Source organism: Hypanus sabinus, chromosome 1 (genome assembly GCF_030144855.1).
Source record: "Hypanus sabinus isolate sHypSab1 chromosome 1, sHypSab1.hap1, whole genome shotgun sequence".
Lineage (NCBI taxonomy): Eukaryota > Metazoa > Chordata > Chondrichthyes > Myliobatiformes > Dasyatidae > Hypanus > Hypanus sabinus.
In genome coordinates this window covers 80,330,201-80,347,538 of record NC_082706.1, presented here as the reverse complement: position 1 = coordinate 80,347,538, position 17,338 = coordinate 80,330,201, and the positions used below count along the sequence as shown (strand labels likewise).

At 40.0% G+C, this 17,338-nt stretch overlaps 1 protein-coding gene across 1 annotated transcript in view; it reads left to right on the top strand.

The window, feature by feature from the left end:
• Positions 1 to 1,852, top strand: part of dcaf13 (ddb1 and cul4 associated factor 13) — a 64,382-nt gene extending 62,530 nt beyond the window's left edge. The window contains exon 11 of the mRNA XM_059971301.1: positions 1,312 to 1,852. Coding sequence (XP_059827284.1) covers positions 1,312 to 1,399 — 88 coding nt within the window. The 3' untranslated portion in view covers positions 1,400 to 1,852. The remainder of the gene's footprint in view (positions 1 to 1,311) is intronic.
• The last annotated feature ends 15,486 nt before the right edge of the window (positions 1,853 to 17,338 follow it).

The following is a 17,338-nucleotide window of genomic DNA, read 5'->3' as shown; positions in this document are numbered from 1 at the left end:
CGAGGCATTGCTCCTCCAATCTGAGAGTGGCTTCATCGTGACAAAAGAGGAAGCCATGGATGACATGTCTAGTTCCAGGGAACTAATCCTGGATTATGCTATTTGGCATATGTAAGTGAAGACAGAACAGCAATTTTGTATCTCTGCTTCTAAATGCTTCATGATCAACCTGAAATCTGGCCTCAGTACAATGTTCTAGTTGATCAGCTCAGATATAAATTGACTGATTTGAGCGTATTTATTATAATCGGGTACAGGTTAACATTTTGTTTTATAACAAACATGCCTTGAGCTCAAGATTTAAAATTTCAGCTGTGCAGTACTGGGACAGGCCAAAGTTTACATGATACTCACTTAATTCTTCAATCGGAGAGGGTTTGGATTGAATTAATTAAGAATTACAATTTTGGTAATGATAAAAGCTATACATTATTAATGAAGATTATAATACTAAATATTTTGTAATAAGTCTGGCTTGGTCTTCCACAAAGTTGTATCCTTTTTAAGAACAGGGAGTGGCTTTATAATCATAAGGTAATAACAATTCTGAATAGAAGATTGTGTTTGTTGCCACATGCATAACACCAAGCCACATTATTTTATGAAGTATAGTATCCTTATAACTTCGTCTTGGTTACATTTCCTTAATTTACTAACTTTGTTTGATTATTAGTTCTGATTAAAACAGAAAACTTCATAACTGTCTCGCTGCTCAGTTTTGTAGAGTTCATCCTATCTTTTATTTCATTAGGTCATTTGAATTGTATTCATGTTATTAGTCAATGTCAACATGTCCATCTTCAATTTAAAATGCAAAAGGGATGTAGAAAAATGATGTTTTTAAGTTAATCTTTTAAACTGCCAAAGTCCAAACTTGCATCTCTATCAATACATAATTCAAATATTTATTCACATATCATGAATTATGTATTAATATACATAATATGTATCATTGTTTATGATGTGCATATGGAAAAACTAATTGCAAGGAAATTAAAGTTATCAAGCAGCGATGCTTCTTTTCCCTTGTGTGACAGCTGGTTTGATATTAATCAGTTAGTTTTATAAACCCAAAGGAAATCTAATATTGAATTTATGCTGTTTACTCTGAATTATTATAGGAGAACCTAATATAGAAACTGATAAAGTAAATTGAATAGGCAGATTGGCTACTTAGCACCAAAAATTCTTGGTAAGGCTTGTGTAGAATGTTTGGGGAAAGATAATAATAATTGAAAAATACACAAGTGTATGTTTGAGCAATCGCTTACCAAGTAAGAATATCTCATTCTAATTTAATTTTTCTTTTAGACAACTGAATCTTCGCAAGCACAGCAAACCAGGTTCTGTACCTCTTGTTGCTGAGAGGAAGAAGCATATTGTGGCTGTGGTGAAATAGCTGTTGTGTTGCTGCATTGTATAATAATTATTGGACAATATTTCAGAATTAACATTTTGTATTGTTTACATAACTTATCTGGAAATAATTCATTATAGCAATACATATTACATGAAAAAAAATTGTTACCAATCTAATGTCAGATAAACATTTACAGCTTTCATGAGCAGTAAACTCATTTAGTACTAATCCCAGGCTTCAGTGATGAAAATATGGAACTAGGGTGTCAAGTTGTTTTGAAGATAGTTTTGGTATTCCAAAATGAAATTGTGAAAACATATGTTTCTGCAATCTGGATGAGACAGGTGGTTTATTTTCATGAGTCAAGAGTAAAGATGAATGAACACATTTAAATATCTATGTTTCTTATTCTCATTGTATTTTAATAAATTGATCATCCAGCCATGTGATCATCATGAATTGCAGTCATTAGCAAAAATAAAGGATCTGTTAATGAGATTGTTGATTATGTTGCCTTTACTTTTAAAAATGCTGTTGCTACTAGCCCTGCATAATTTCTACACTTGTTCACTTAGCAAAGACAAGTAAATGAATCCTAGGCAGACCTTCACTGTTAATCTTTTGGATGCTTCCCTTCTATTGTCCTTCCAAATTAATCAAGTGTAATGTTAAAGTATATAAATCTAACAGTTGTAGACAAGTGTATCCCCACAAAATCATTCAGAGTCTTCCCCAACCAAAAGCCTGGATGAACCATGAGATCTAAAATCTGCAGAGGGCCAGATCAGAGGCATTCAAATCTGGCAACCAAAAAAGTTACAAGAGCTCCAGGTACAACGTCTTTGAAGATGTCCTGGAAACTATGGAGGCTAGTGCCCATAGTGGAGTTGACTAAGTATTCAACTCTCTGTAGCTTATTTCATTCCTGTGCAGAAGCACCTTCCCCAACAGTGGTGCAGTGACAACCGGACAATGATGCAGCCAGTTAGAATGCTCTCCACGGTACATCTACAGAAATTTGCAAATGTTTTTGATGACGTACTAAATCTCCTCAAACTCCTTATGAAATACAGTGCTGTCGTACCTTCTTGGAGCTGCATTGATATGTTGGTCCTTGGATAGATCCTCAGAGATATAAGTACCCAGGAACTTGAAATTGTTCACACTTTACACTTTGGATCCCTCCATGAGGACTGGTGTGTGTTAACCAGTCCTACTAACAGATATTCAGAGGCAAGGCAGTTTCAAAGTATTTTAACTCAAGTTACTACAGATTCAATGACTTCATTCAGTTGAGTGAATATGTTACAAAGCAGTACTTTTGAAAATTATCTCAACACCATAAAACATAGGAGCAATGAGTCTGCTCCAAGTTTTTTGCTTTTGTCTTCCTTACTACCAACTCATCTTACAAGTTAACCTTTAATCAGTCCTGCACTAGTTCTCTTAAATCCCTTTGCATTTCCAGTTTCTGAATTCTCTCCTCATTTTGTTGATCAAGGTGCATGATGATACACATTGCTGCACTGCCTTCCACCTGCCAATTCTTTGCCCATTCTCCCAAGTCCTTCTGCAGAATCCCTGCTTCATCAACACTACCTGCCCCTTGACCTATGTTTATGTTATCTACAAACCTGTCTGCAAAGCCATTGGTTCCATCATCCAGATCACTAACAGAATATGAAAAGTGGCAGACCCTAAACCAATACCTACAGAACTCTAAACACTAGTATTCAACCTGAAAAGGCCACCTTAGTTCCTACTCTTTGCCTTCTGCTTGTTAGCTAATCATCAATCCCAGCTGGTAGCTTACCTGTATTACCATGGTCTTCTAATGCCTCCACAATCTCCAGCACTTGTCATCTATAGCAAAATATGTAATGTAACTAAATAATTTAATTTTTAATTAAAGCTCTTCCTTAACAGCAAAACCTCAACTGAATCAGTAATGGTAGGCATGTCCACTTTGATTGACATGTTCATCAACTGCTTAATAATAATGAAGATTCCTAGTAGTGATTTGTTGTTTTGTTAGATCGAAACAATTAGAATTTATGTCTAAAGCCTTTAAAGTCTTGGTTCTCAAGACTTTAAATCTACTAATCGTCTTTCAAAATGATAGAAAAATTCATCACAGCCCTTGAATATTTCATTATCCTCATAATTGCTATTAATCTGCAGGTGTAAATCCATCAGACCATACTGGGGCATAACCTCATTTCAAAATGAGGCACTAATAGGTCAAATTGTGCAAGAGCAGCCGTACATCAAGGTCACCCTGTTGCTGCGTGGTCAATGAGCAATAGTGAGGCACAGATTATGGAACCTGACACCTCGCTCCAGAGTGCCCTGCAGATTCGGATTCATGTTTATTTATCAAGTGTACATCAAATCATACAGTGAAGTGTGTCATTTGCAATAATAACCAACATACCCAAGGATGTGCTGGGGACAGCTCACAAATGTGGCCACACGTTCTGGTGCCAAGATACCATGCCCAGAATGTTCAGCAAAACAACTGAGAAAACAACAGAAACTGACTTCTCCAGTCATCCACAAAGCCCTTTCCTACACTCCCTCTCTCCCACCCACCCACTCCCACAGACACATAAACACAGACTGGCCTCCATCTCCCAGACAGGCCATCTCCGGGCCTCCAGTCGTTGACCTGGGGTTTTCAGCTTCACAGACTTGAGCCTCCAACAACTTTGCCACAGGATTTGCCAATCATGAGTTTGACTTTCTGGTCTTACCTCTGATCCTGGTGACCGGGGCCCTCGTCACTGCTTCGGACCTCTACATTCAGTCTGCAACTTTAAGGCTTCGACTGTATCTCGGGAATTCGACCTTTGGCTTTGCTCTCCAGACTCTGCTGATGACTGGAAAAATAGTTCAGCAGCAATTATTTGCTAGCAACCTGCACTCAAATCAACAATTTATTAGGTACTTGTTAATACAAATATCTAATCAGTCAATCATGTGACAACAACTCAATGCTTAAAAGCATGCAGACATGTTCAAGAGGTTCATTTGTTGTTTTGACCAGACATCATGCCGTGGAATGACAGTTGGTGCCAGAGGGAGTGGTTTGACTATCAGAAGCTGCTGACTTCCTGAGATTTTCATGCACAACAGTCTCTAGAGTTTACAGAGAATGGTGCAAGAAACAAAAAAATATACCATGAGTGGGAGTTTTGTAGGTGAAAATGCTAATGAGAGAGGTTAGAGGAGATTAGCCAGACTGGTCCAAGCTGACAGAAAGGCAACAGTAACTCAAATAGCCATGCCTTACAGCAGTGCTGTGCAGAAGAGCATCTCTGGATGCACAATATGTTGAACCTTGAAGTGAATGGAGCTACAGCAGCAGAGGACCATAAACATACACTCAGTGGCCACTTTATTAAGTACCATTTGAACTTGGATCATGTGGTCAATAGCAATACTTACAGTATGTCAGACTGTTTTTCATTGATCACCGCTCAGCACTGAACACCATCATACCTTCAAACTCCAAAGCCTGAGCCTCTGTACCTCCCTGTGCAACTGGAAAGCTCAGTTCTTCATTGGAAGACCACAATCAGTGCAGATTGGAAATAACATCTCCTCCTCGCTGACAATCAACACTGGCACACTCAAGGATGTATGCTTAGCCCACTGCTCTACACACTACATGAACAATTGTGTGGCCAGACACAGCTCAAACAGCATCTAAACTTTTGCCAATGACACAACTTTGGGTTGGCAGAATTTCAGATGGTGAAAATTTGTACTGGATCAGCTGGTTGAGTGGTCTCACTACAGCTACCTGCACTCACATCAGAAAGACCAAAGAAAAGAATGTGGATTTCAGGAAGGGGAAGTCACAGGAAAACACACCTGATCACACATGATCATTGAGGGATCAGCAGTGGAAAGAGTGAACAATTTCAAGTTTCAAGATCTCTGAAGATCGATAGATCTTTGGTCCTTGGTCCAACATATTGACACAATTACAAAGAAAGCTCAACAGCGGCTATATTTCATCAGGAGTTTGAGGAGATCTGGGATGCCACCAAAACTCTTGCAAACTTCTATGATGTACTGTGGAAAACATTCTAACAGGTTGCATCACCATCTGGTATGGAGGGGTTACTGTACAGGATTGGAAAAAGTTGCAGGAGTTTACAAACCCATCCAGCTCCATCATGGGCACTATTGTCTTCAGCATCGCTGACATCTTCAAAAGTCCCAGAACAATGCTGCTGGATTTCCCTGGGCAGTGTCACTGGCTGGCTATTTTAGCAAAGTCCAGTATTAGTCACAACAGAAAATAAAGCTATCCTTGGCATATGCAACAAAATGTAAGCTTAGGCTACTAAGTAGCAAATGGTACTTTCACCACAAACAGTGTGAATAACCATCACCAATAAGATCTAAGCACCCAGCCTTGGCATTGAATGGCCATTTCATCACCAAGTACTTTTTCATCAATATCTGGTAGTTACTGACCAGAAATCTGACATGAAAATTGACTGGCCACATGAATACTATGGCTAAAAGAGCTGATCAAAGATTGGGTATCATATGGCAGGTGACTCGCTTGATACTCTGAAGTCCTTCAACCATCTGCAGAATGCAAGTCAGGAATATTATTAAGATTAACTCGCAACAACAACAACAAATCACGGGTAGTCTGGTAGTGTAGCAGTTAGCCCAGTTAACGTCCGATTTTACAGCATCAGAAGTCACTGATCAGGTTTAACTGCCCTGCTGCCTGTAAGGAATTTGTACAACCTCCCCGTGATTGTGTGAGTTCCTTTGGGTGCTCCAGTTTCCAACCACATTCCAAAGATGTATGGTTAAGAATAATGAGTTGTAGGCGTGCTATGTTGGCTCTGGAAGCATGGCAACACTTGCGGGCTGCCCCTAGTGCAATCCTCAGACTGTTCATTGTTGATGCAAAACGATGCATTTCTTTGCATGTTTCGATGTACCTGTGACAAATAATGCTATTCTCTCTTTAATCTCTTTTTGAGCAAAGAAGATGGCTCCCCATCATTTCCCCAAGGACTGGAAAATAGATAGTGGCCTTGACCATGACTCCAATGGCCTATAAATTAATTTAAATCACCTAATAGATTGACCTCAATGAAACGATTGATGCTCATGAAGATTGCAAGAATGACACAGATAAGAATGATGACGATAGAAATAAATGTTTCATACTCATTGCAAAAGTACTATGTTAGCTACATTGGTTAATTTGTTCCATACCTTGCAATATTTTAATTTATACATTTTAGTTTGTTATTTATGCATGATTCATCTGTTGATTTTATCTTTTACTTTATAAGTTATTGTGTGTTATGTGTACGACTGTTTTACACCCAGGTTTGGAGAAAGGTTCTCTCGTTATACACGTGTATATAGTTAAATGACAATAAACTTGACTTGACTTGACTTAGATAGCAGGAATACACCCAAGTAATGGAGGCATTAGATTGTATATCTGAAGAAGGTTTTTTTTTTGCTTGGCACATGCTACAGATCAGTTTCTATAGAATCTCAGCAATTTGAGAAGTTCATGGACTGTCATCAGTTTGTTGAGCTACTGCCTTATAAATGACCTGTTATATTTTTTACTAATCGGCACAGATTATATGTGATCACAAAAATCTTTAGGTGATTATCATACACATTACCAAATGCTTCACAGTTGTACAGCTAAACAAACTTCGAAAATGGTAAAGGTAAAAAGATATATAATAAAGATTAGCTTTATTTGTCACATATACATTAAGTCATAGCTGGTTGGTGGTGTAGTGGCATCCACACTGAACTTCAAGGCAAGTGGTCCAGGCAGCTTCTTGCACGCTTTCCACCCGTGCTGAGTTGTGCATCAAACTCGCAAGTCAACTTCGTAAAATACCGGACAAAATGCTAAAGAAATGGCAAGGTTGCTGCCCGATGCACCACAAGGCACAGAAAGGAACAACAATAGCATCAAAACAAAGAGTGTAATTCATTGTTAGTGTCAAATCAAATCAATGAGGTTTATGCTGTCAAATCAATTTCACAGTAACTGTAAGATCATTCCATTGACTAAAATAACATGCAAAAGGAATTTAGTCAATAGCACCGAATCCTAAATAGAAACAAAAATAATTTATGAAAAAATAAGAATAATTGTGAGTATTATAAATCACCCTTGCTTCTATAGGTACACACCCACATCTAGGGGAATTTCTTATAACGTAGAGTGTGGTGTCTGTTGTCGATGTATAGTTGAAGCATCTGAACATTTTTAAAGAATGGGTACTCAACATAAATTTTGCAGACTGAAAATCTTTTGAGTTGCAGCATAAAGTACTTTAGTTGGAAAATAATGTTTTTTATCTAATTGCAATTAACACTCAAACAGTTATGTAACATGGAGAATGAATTTAGCTAAAAAGCAATGCAGAATTTTGTAACAACTTTCCATCCATCCACTTAGGATGATCTATAAATATTAGTTTGCTGTTTCAATCACCTGTAAAACTGACTGCTATTTTACCTTGATTTATAGCCAATGTGATTCAGGGAAAGACTTGAGAGATACTATTTACCATCGGTCCAAAGGGTAAAAAAACACATTCCAAGTGAGACATGTAACACCACCAAGAATAACTAAAACAGATTTTGCTGACTTTTAGATCAGATGTATTATCAACTGAAAATAATTACTGTTGTAATTACATGATGACAGTTCAGTAAGGTAACCTCAGACATTATGAGTATAAAGAGATAAGATATGACAAGTGATAGTATCCTTTGCACAAGTACTAGATGAAGCTTCATCAGAAAATTTGAAAGACAGACAGAGAGTGGAAGGGAGGGAGGGAACAAATGGACTGGATTAACACAACCTTTTGGTGAAGGTTGAGGGAGTGGTGAACACTTGCTTTTTGTAAGTGATCTGTCTGGAAGGGGTTACTGGAGTAGGGTCTAAATTGCTATTTCCATTGCTATTATTTCTAGCAATCGAAATAGCAATTTAGACCCTAATGCAATGTTTGCTTATGTATTTACGGTATATTATCACCTGCTTATAATTTTTTTGATAGAATTTCAGTTATTTGTAGTATAATTGGTTCTGTACTTGTGTAGATTCTTTGTCTGTGAGCCTGAGATGTCATGACAGCATAAATCAAGACTGTCCTTGTTGTTTCACAGACTATTCTCATTATCAATTATCTGTTCAGCTTGAACTAGTCTGCAGTATAGAGGATCAGAAGCTCTCCAGTCTTTTTTTGTCCATACACTTTACTTGCCTCTCTCCCCCTCTCTCTTTCCTCCTCTCTCTCCATCCACCTCTCTTTCTCTCTCTCTCCTCACTCATTCTTTCTCTTGCTCTCTCTCTTCCTTCCCCGTCCCTCACTGTCTCTCTCTTTGTCTCCCCCTCTCTCTCCTTCCCCCCCTCTCACTCTCTTAATCTCCCTCTCCCCCTCTCTCTCACTGTCCATGAGACCATATAGACCTAGGAGCAGAATTAGGCTCTTCAACCCATTGAGTCTGCTCTGCCATTCCATCATTCCTGATCCTGGACCTCACTCAACCCCATACACCTGCCTTCTCACCATATCCTTTGATGCCCTGACCAATCAGGAAATCTCAACTTCCGCTTTAAATATATCTACGGACTTGCCCTCCATCACAGGCTGTGGCAGAGCATTCCACAGATTCACCACCCTCTGGGTAAAAATATTCCTCCTTGCCTCTGTTCTGAATTTTGAGGCTGTGCCCTTTAGTTCTGAATACCACCACCACAGAAAACATCCTTTCCACATCTATCTTATCTAGTCCTTTCAACATTCAGTAGATTTCAATGAGGTCACCCCACATTTTTCTAAATTCCAGTAGGTATAGGCCCAAAGCAGCCAAATGCTCCTGATATGTTAACCCTTTCATTCCCAGATTAAGACTCATGAATCTCCTCTGAACTCTCTCCAATTACAACATATCCTTTCTGAGACATGGAGCCCAAAACTGTTGACAATACTCCAAGAAATGCCTGACTAGTGTCTTATAAAGGCTCATGTCCTTGCTTTTATATTCTACTCCCTTTGAAATGACTGCCAAAATTGCATTTGCTTTTTTTTACCGCAGACTCAACCTGTAAATTAACCTTCTGGGAATCTTACACGAGGACTCCTGAATCCCTCTGCACCTCTGATGTTTGGATTTTCTCTCCATTTAGATAATAGTCCTTTTACCATAATGACTCAATCTTTGAGGAATAGTCTATCTCTCTCTTTCTCTCTCATTCTCTCCCCCCCCCCCTTCCTTAATGTCTATCTCTTTCTTTCACCCTCCCCTCTGACTTGCCTCATTCATGACTTTTGAAGAACCTTTAGACAACAGCATCTCCAGATCCAGCAGAGGGCAAATAGATGAGGGAGAAAAAAAATCAGAAATATACATTATGGAGCAGTAACAGTTAGAAGACAGCAGTTGCTGGAAATGTGAAATTTAGATATCCAGTGGGTAGGTATTATCTATGGAAAGAGAAACATTATATTAGGGCTAACAAAACCTGGTTAGCTAAACTTAAGTTCAATGGCTACACAAGAGATTAAGGATATTGGTATATGAAGCAAAGAAGAAGCTTCTGGAAGAACTCAATGGGTCAGGCAGCATCTGTGGAGGGAAATTTATAGTTGATGTTTCAGTCTAATATCCCTCCCAGTCCAAAGGACCTGCTAAGTTCCACCAGCAGTCTATTTTCTGTTAAATTCTTTACAGTACTTGGAACCCAATAATATATCAATACTAAGAAACTAGATTCATTTACTTTAGCTTACATTCGTCTGTATTGCATCGATGACAGATGCCAAAGACAGAGCTCACAGTGGGAACGGGACAGAGAGTTCAAGTGATCTGGGACTGCCATTTTAGCAGATATGAAATCTTTCCTTTATTTTAAAGTATTTAGCATAATTACTTTGGAGCTAAATCTGGCAAATCCACATTTCCATTGATGTAATGCATAACATCTACAATGGTGTACGTAAGTCGTAGAATTTAGACATAGTTGACATAAATCAGATTTCTATTTTCAGCTCCTTTATCTGCTCAACCCAGCACACACCGACAGTTGAAATAGAATTAAACGTTGTTTTCTGGTTTTTACACTTAAACCTGATTTTATATAAGAAACACTAATATTTTCTATAGTGAATTAAATGTCATCGTGGTTCATTTGAACATGCTCTTGCCCCTGAGTTCTGAGTTGCAAGCAGGGCATAAAGATATAATCTTGATTGGCTTTGACTGCACCTATGGTGCCATCCTCTGGATGGAATGTTAATTTAAAGTCTTGTTTATCTGGTTTGACCGTATGCTGTAAGGATCTCATCCCATTCCTGGAAGGAAGAATAAAAAGTCTGTTAAATGTTCTGGACAACCTCCTCCCACAGAACGCATTACTATAAATAGATTACTTGGTCACGAGTTAATCCTTGATTCAAAATGGTTGCCATGTTTTCTGCTTTAATAATTTTGAATCTTTTAAAATTCTGTATTGCGTTGGAAAAACCCTGGAACCATTAAAAGAGATTAAGCAGAGGGTAAGCTTCTGCCAACTATCAAACCTGTCAGTGGAGTTGCTAGGACAGGGTTTCTGCATTGTATCATTTAAAATCCTTCCATTTCTCAGGGTAACAAGCACACAATGCTGGAGGAACTCAGCAAGTCAGGCAGCATCTATGGAGAGGAATAAACAGCTGATAGTTTGGGCCAAGATCCTTTATCAGAACTGGAAAAGAAGGAGGAAGATGAATAAGAAAGGGGGATTGGAAGAAGAATAAGAAAGGTGGGGGGGAGAAGGTGAAGGAGTACAATCTGGCAGGTGATAGGTGAAGCCAGATGATGGGGAAGGTGGGTGGACGGGGCAGAGGGTGTCAAGTGAGAAGCAGGGAGGTGATAGGTGGAGAGGTAAAGAGCTGAAGAGAGGAGGAATCTGACATTACTGACATTGGAGAGAGTTCATAGACGATTCACGAGAATGATTCCAGAAATGAAAGGGTTACTGTATGAGGAATGTCTGGCAGCTCTTGAGCTGTATTCCCCGGAGTTCAAGATAATGAGGGGGAGAATCTCATAAAAACATTCAGAATGTTAAAAGTCCTGAACAGATTAGATATGGCAAAGTTATTTCCCATGGCAGGAGAGTCTCAGACAAGAGGGCGCAACTTCAGGATTGAACGACGTCCATTTAGAACAGAGATGCGGAGAAATTACTTTAGTCAGAGGATGGTAAATCTGTGGAATTTGTTGTCATGAGCAGCTGTGGAGGCCAAGTCACTGGGTGTATTTAAGGTAAAGATAGATAGGTTCTTGATTAGCTAGGGCAATAAAGGGTATGGGGAGAAGGCAGGGGAGTGGTGATGACTGGACGAATTGGCTGCCCATGACCGAATGGTGGAGCAGACTCGATGGGCTGAATGGCCTACTGCTGCTCCCATATCTATGGTCTTTATTTGCCACATGTAAATTGAAATATATAGTGAAATGCATAAAATCAAACCCAGGATTACGCTGGGTAGCCCGCAAATGTCACCACACTTCATGCAGCAACATAGCATGCCCAGAACTTACTAACCTTAACTTTATGTCCTTGGGATGTAGAAGGAAACCTGAGCATCTGGAGGAACCCCACACAGTCACAGGGAGGAAATACAAACTCTTTACAGGCAATGGTAGGAGTTGAACCCCAGACTTAGAGCTGGTGATGTATTAGCATTACAATAACAGCTATGCTATTGTGCCACTCTTACCATACTGTACTAGGCCAACATATTTAACAGTAACATTACATACAGTATAACTAATGATTTTATTTTACCTAGCCCCTTTTACAATACACAGTCAATTCTGATTAATTAGGACACATCGAGACCAGTCCATTTTGGCCCAATTAAGCAACTGTCCCAATTAGCTGAAGTTCCATGGAAATAGTTAGAAAAGTATAAAAAAGCAAACTAAGTATCAAGTTATGTATTTTAATGAAATACAGAACTAGTTAGAACACTACCAATTGTACTACAGTACTATAAAACTGCATGTTAGCTTCTAATTCATCCAGTGTAGACAATGAACAAATTCAGCACAGACACCTAAAGCAGATGTTGGACTACCTTCATACAATGTTATTGATTATTGTCTTGTTCCAAATCTTCATTTTCATTGTAACGTTCAAGGTGATTGTCCATCCCTTCAAGTAGTTGAAGTAGTGAAATGGTTGCATTTTCACACCCGGCCGTTTCTGGCATTACCGAGCCTGAACGCGTGAAACTGAGGTGAATAAAACTGTTCTGAATTGTCTCATTGTTTATTTCTCACCAACTATCAGTGAGAAAATCACCGCTTTTTGAAAACAGGCACGCACAACTGACACTATTTAAAAGCTATTTGCTCTAAGCTTGGTGTAGCATCTAATGGCCACACAAGTGTGTGCAATTGATGCTAGTCAGATCCTGTTTGGCAACAGTTTCCTGCCCGAATTAAGTGGTATAGTGTCCAAGATCAATGTAGAGAAACCTGGCAATTTTATCAATTAGCTTTTGTTCTTTTAGTGTTGTTCCAAATAAACAGCTGCACTGATTAACCGATACCCGATTAATCAGAATCCATTGCACTTAGAATCAGCTTCCATCCTTGCCACATTTATATTAACCTATTGGCAATTTAGAATATAAAAGTGCATTGCATATGAGTCACACCTCTTGATATTGGAACAATAAAATGTGAAATATATCTGTACAGCTGCTCGTGTAATGCAAATATCTATTCAGACAATCATGTGGCAGCAACTCAATGCATAAAAGCACACAAGAGGTTCAGTTGTTGATCACACCAAACATTAGAATGGGGATGAATGGAGTGACTTTGACCATGGAGAAGTTGTTGGTGCTAGATAGGGTAGTTTGAGTATCTCAGAAACTGCTGATCTTCTGGGACACAAACAAAATGCCGGAGAAACTCAGCTGGTCATGCAGCATGAATGGAAATGAATAAACAGTCAATGTTTCGGGCAGAGATCATTCTTCAGGACCGGAAAAGGAGGGTAAGATTCCAAATTAAAAAGGTAAGGGGAGGGGAAGGAAGATAGCTAGAAGATGATAGCTGATGGAATCTAATAGGAGAAGAGAGTGGACGAGAGGAGAAAGGAAAAGGGGAGGGACCCAGATGGAAGTGATAGGCAAGTGAGAAGATTTAAGAGGCTAGTGGGGAGAATAGAAGAAGAGTGGAGGGGGAGGGGGAGGGAAGTTTCTCCTACTGATGGGAGAAATCCATGTTCATGCCATCAGGTTGGAGGCTACCCAGATGGAATATAAGGTGTTGCTCCTTCACCCTGAGTATGCCTCTTGGTACAAGAGGAGGCCATAAACCAACATGTCAGAATGGAAACGGGAATCAGAATTAACATACTTGGACTCCAAGAAGTTCTATTTTTGGTAGGTGGAGCAGAGGTGCTCAACAAAACAGTCCGCCAATTTACAATAGGTCTCACAGATGTAGTGGAGGCCACATTGGGAGCACCAGACACAAAGGACAGCCCCAGCAGTTTCACAGATGAAGGTTTGCCTCACTTGGAATGATTGTTTGGGGCCTTAAATGGTGAATAGGTAGGTGTAGCACTTTGGCCACTTGCAGGAATGAGTACCTGGAGGGAGATTAGTGGGGAGGGATGAACAGATAAGGGAATTACAGAAGGAGTGATCCCTGCAGAAAGCGGAGACGGGGCAGGAAGGTAAAATATGTTTGGTTGAAGGATCCCTTTGGAGATGGCGGAACTTGTGAAGGATGACATATAGGATACAGAAGCTCACTTGATGGTAGGTAAGGACAAGAGGAACTCTATCTCTGTTAAGGCAGCGGGAAGGTGGGGTGAGTGGGTGGGGTTGCTAGGTGCTGTTCTGTATTTCCAGCATCTGCGGACTTCCTCGTCTTTATGATCTCCTGGGATTTTCACTCACACCAGTCTCTAGAGTTTATAGAGGGTGGTTAAAAAAAACTAAAGAAGAAAGAAACATCCAGCTCTGTTGGTGAAAACACCTCGTTAATGAGCAAGGTCAGAGAAGAATGGCTAGACTAGCTCAAGCTGACACGAAGGCAACGGTAACTCAAATAAACTCAATTACAACAGAGGTGTGCAGGAGAGCATCTCTGAACGCACAACATGTCGAACCTTGAAGTGGATGGGCTACAGCAGAAAAAGACTGCACTGGGTTCCACTCCTTTACTTAGTAAAGTGGCCTCTGAGTGTAACCCAAAGGATTGTGGAAATGTGGATACAAGTTTGGCTACAAGTCCATTCAGAGCCACCTCCCTATCCTTTCCACCCCAAGAACTGGTATAATGATCAGGGCATTTTTAATAAATTTTGTGTTAATCACCTAGCTCTGTTATGTATGACCTGTTCTTAAGTACTGCAGATGATCCAATGCTTATAAATATGGTAAACAATGAGAGTAACAGAGCAGAACTCTCTCCTGGGAAGAGATTACCTGCTGGACAGAGGAACTGTCTGAAAGTTTTGAAAGCCTTCTTAAAGACATGCAACATTCCCATCACTGCTCTGAGCCGAGAAAGAGCATTCAGGATGGAACCCTGACTACATTCATCAGGAACATGGAGACATGCATATTAAGCAAGGGAAGAGGGACACCAACTCACAAACTTCCTGCTTGTCTGTCCCACAAACCACCTCAAACGCGAGAGATTCTGCAGACACTGGATACCCAGAGCAACACACACAAAGTGTTGGAGGAACTCAGCAGGCCAGGCAGCAGCCATGGAGAGGAATAAGCAGTCATCGTTTTGGACAGAGACCCTTCATCAGGACTGGAAAGGAAAGGGGAACTAGCCAAAACACAAAGTTTGGGGAGGGGAAGGAGTACAAGCTGGCAGGTGGGTGGGGGAGAAGCTGAAAGATGATGGGTGGAAAAGGTAAAGGCTGATGTAAAGGAGTCTGATAGGAGAGGACCGTGGACTATGGTAGAAAGGAAAGGGGGAGGGGCACCAGAGGGAGTTGTTAGGAAGATGAGGAATAGAGAAGGGTTAAGAAGCCAGCCAGAATGGGGAATGGAAAAACATCGACTGTTTATTTCTCTTTATAGATGCTGCCTTACCTACTGAGATCCTCCAGCATTTTGTGTGTGTTATCCCATAAACCATCACCTGCTTCATCTGTGGAAAAACCTACAATGTAGAACCCACAAACCTAGAATGGAAAGGATTAAGGCATTGATTCCAAAGAACTGCTTCAGAAGAACTGTGATTCAATTTAAGCAACACTCTCTTCCCATTTTTACGTAGGAAGCATAGTGGTTAGCACAATGCTTTACCGTACTAGTGACCTGGGTTCAATTCCTGCACTGTCTGTAAGGAATTTGTACATTCTCCCTGTAACCGCATGGGTTTCATCCGGGTGCCCAAGTTTCCTCCCATAGTCCAAAGATGTACTGGTTGATAAATTAATTGGTCAATATGAACAGCCTTATGATTAGGCTAGGGTTCAATCGAGTTTGCTGGGTGGCATGGATCGAAGGGTTCTGCGCTGTATCTCAATAAATAATTAAAGGTGACCTGTTGTACAATATTAGGAATATCCAGTATAAATGTTAAAATGTAATCTTGGATAAATGGTTATGGAAACGATCGATGATCTTCTTTGCATTGATTTCCATGAACAGTAAATTTTGTGTCCAGCTTTGGCTATAAATTTCTATTTACTATTTGTTCTTCACTATCAGCAAGTCTGGAAGTCCTCTGGGGTACTCAGAGGCCCAGTGTCTGCAAATGAATGTCCACTGGGGGCTGGTGACCTGGAGACAGCTTGAGGACTGTGTGTGCATGCCGGGTGGGTAGGAGGGAGTTAAGGGGCTTGTTTTGCCGTTGTTGCTTAGTTGCTCTTGTTTTGCTGTTGTCATTGCTTGTGTTGTTCTGCTAAACATGGCGGATGTGCTGTGTTGGAGCCGGAATATGTGAGGACCTCTGCGGGCTGATCCCAGCACATCGTTAGGTTGTGTTGTTTATTTAGGCATATGATACATGTCACTGTATGTTCCGATGTACATGTGGTAAATAAATATCTCTGAATCTGACTTCTACTGGTAAGATGTAGAAGTCAGCAGAACAAGTTACTTCCACATGACTGTTTAATGTACCATTATTAACTACATTATGGTTGCATTATGCTTTAATGGTAATTACCCATGGTTCACAATGTTATTGCCAGCTGATGCTATTATCTAGAGATTTTTTTATTGAATTTACAATCTTGACATGAAATCATACAGACACAAGAGAGAATGCAGATGCCAAATATCTGGAGCAACACACAGAATATAGGAGGAACTCAGAGGGTAAGGCAGCATCTATGGAGGGACATGGACATTGAATTTTTTGTGCTGAGACCCTTCATCAGGACTGGAAAACTAGTTAGGGAAAGATGTTTGGTGGAGTAGGGTGGAACAAGAGCAGATGGGTGATAGGTAGATCCTGGTGAGAAGAGGGTGATAGGCAGGTGAGGGAGGGGGAGAATGGGAATGAAGCAGGAGATGGTAGGAGATGGGATGTGACAAAGGGCTGAAGAAGATGGAATCTGATAGAAGATGACAGCTGACTATGGAATAAAGGGGATGAGTTGAGGAAGAGAATTGGTGGGAGGAATGGGCAGACTGATAAAAATTAATTTGCACCTTGCGTAGGTTGGCGGAGGAATAATTGGGAGGGGGTGAAATTGATGGGCATGTGAAGCACCTATTTTTATATACTTACTTATTTCATATTCTAAACAGGAAAAAACTTGTTAGCTTCAGTATTACAGCATTCTTCTGCTGAACAGTTCAATGCATTTTAACTGATTACCCAATTTACTAGGTCCTAGCTGTATTCTGCCAAATCTTACTTTGTTTCCAAACCTAGGATGTCTTTCTGAAATAGTAACACACC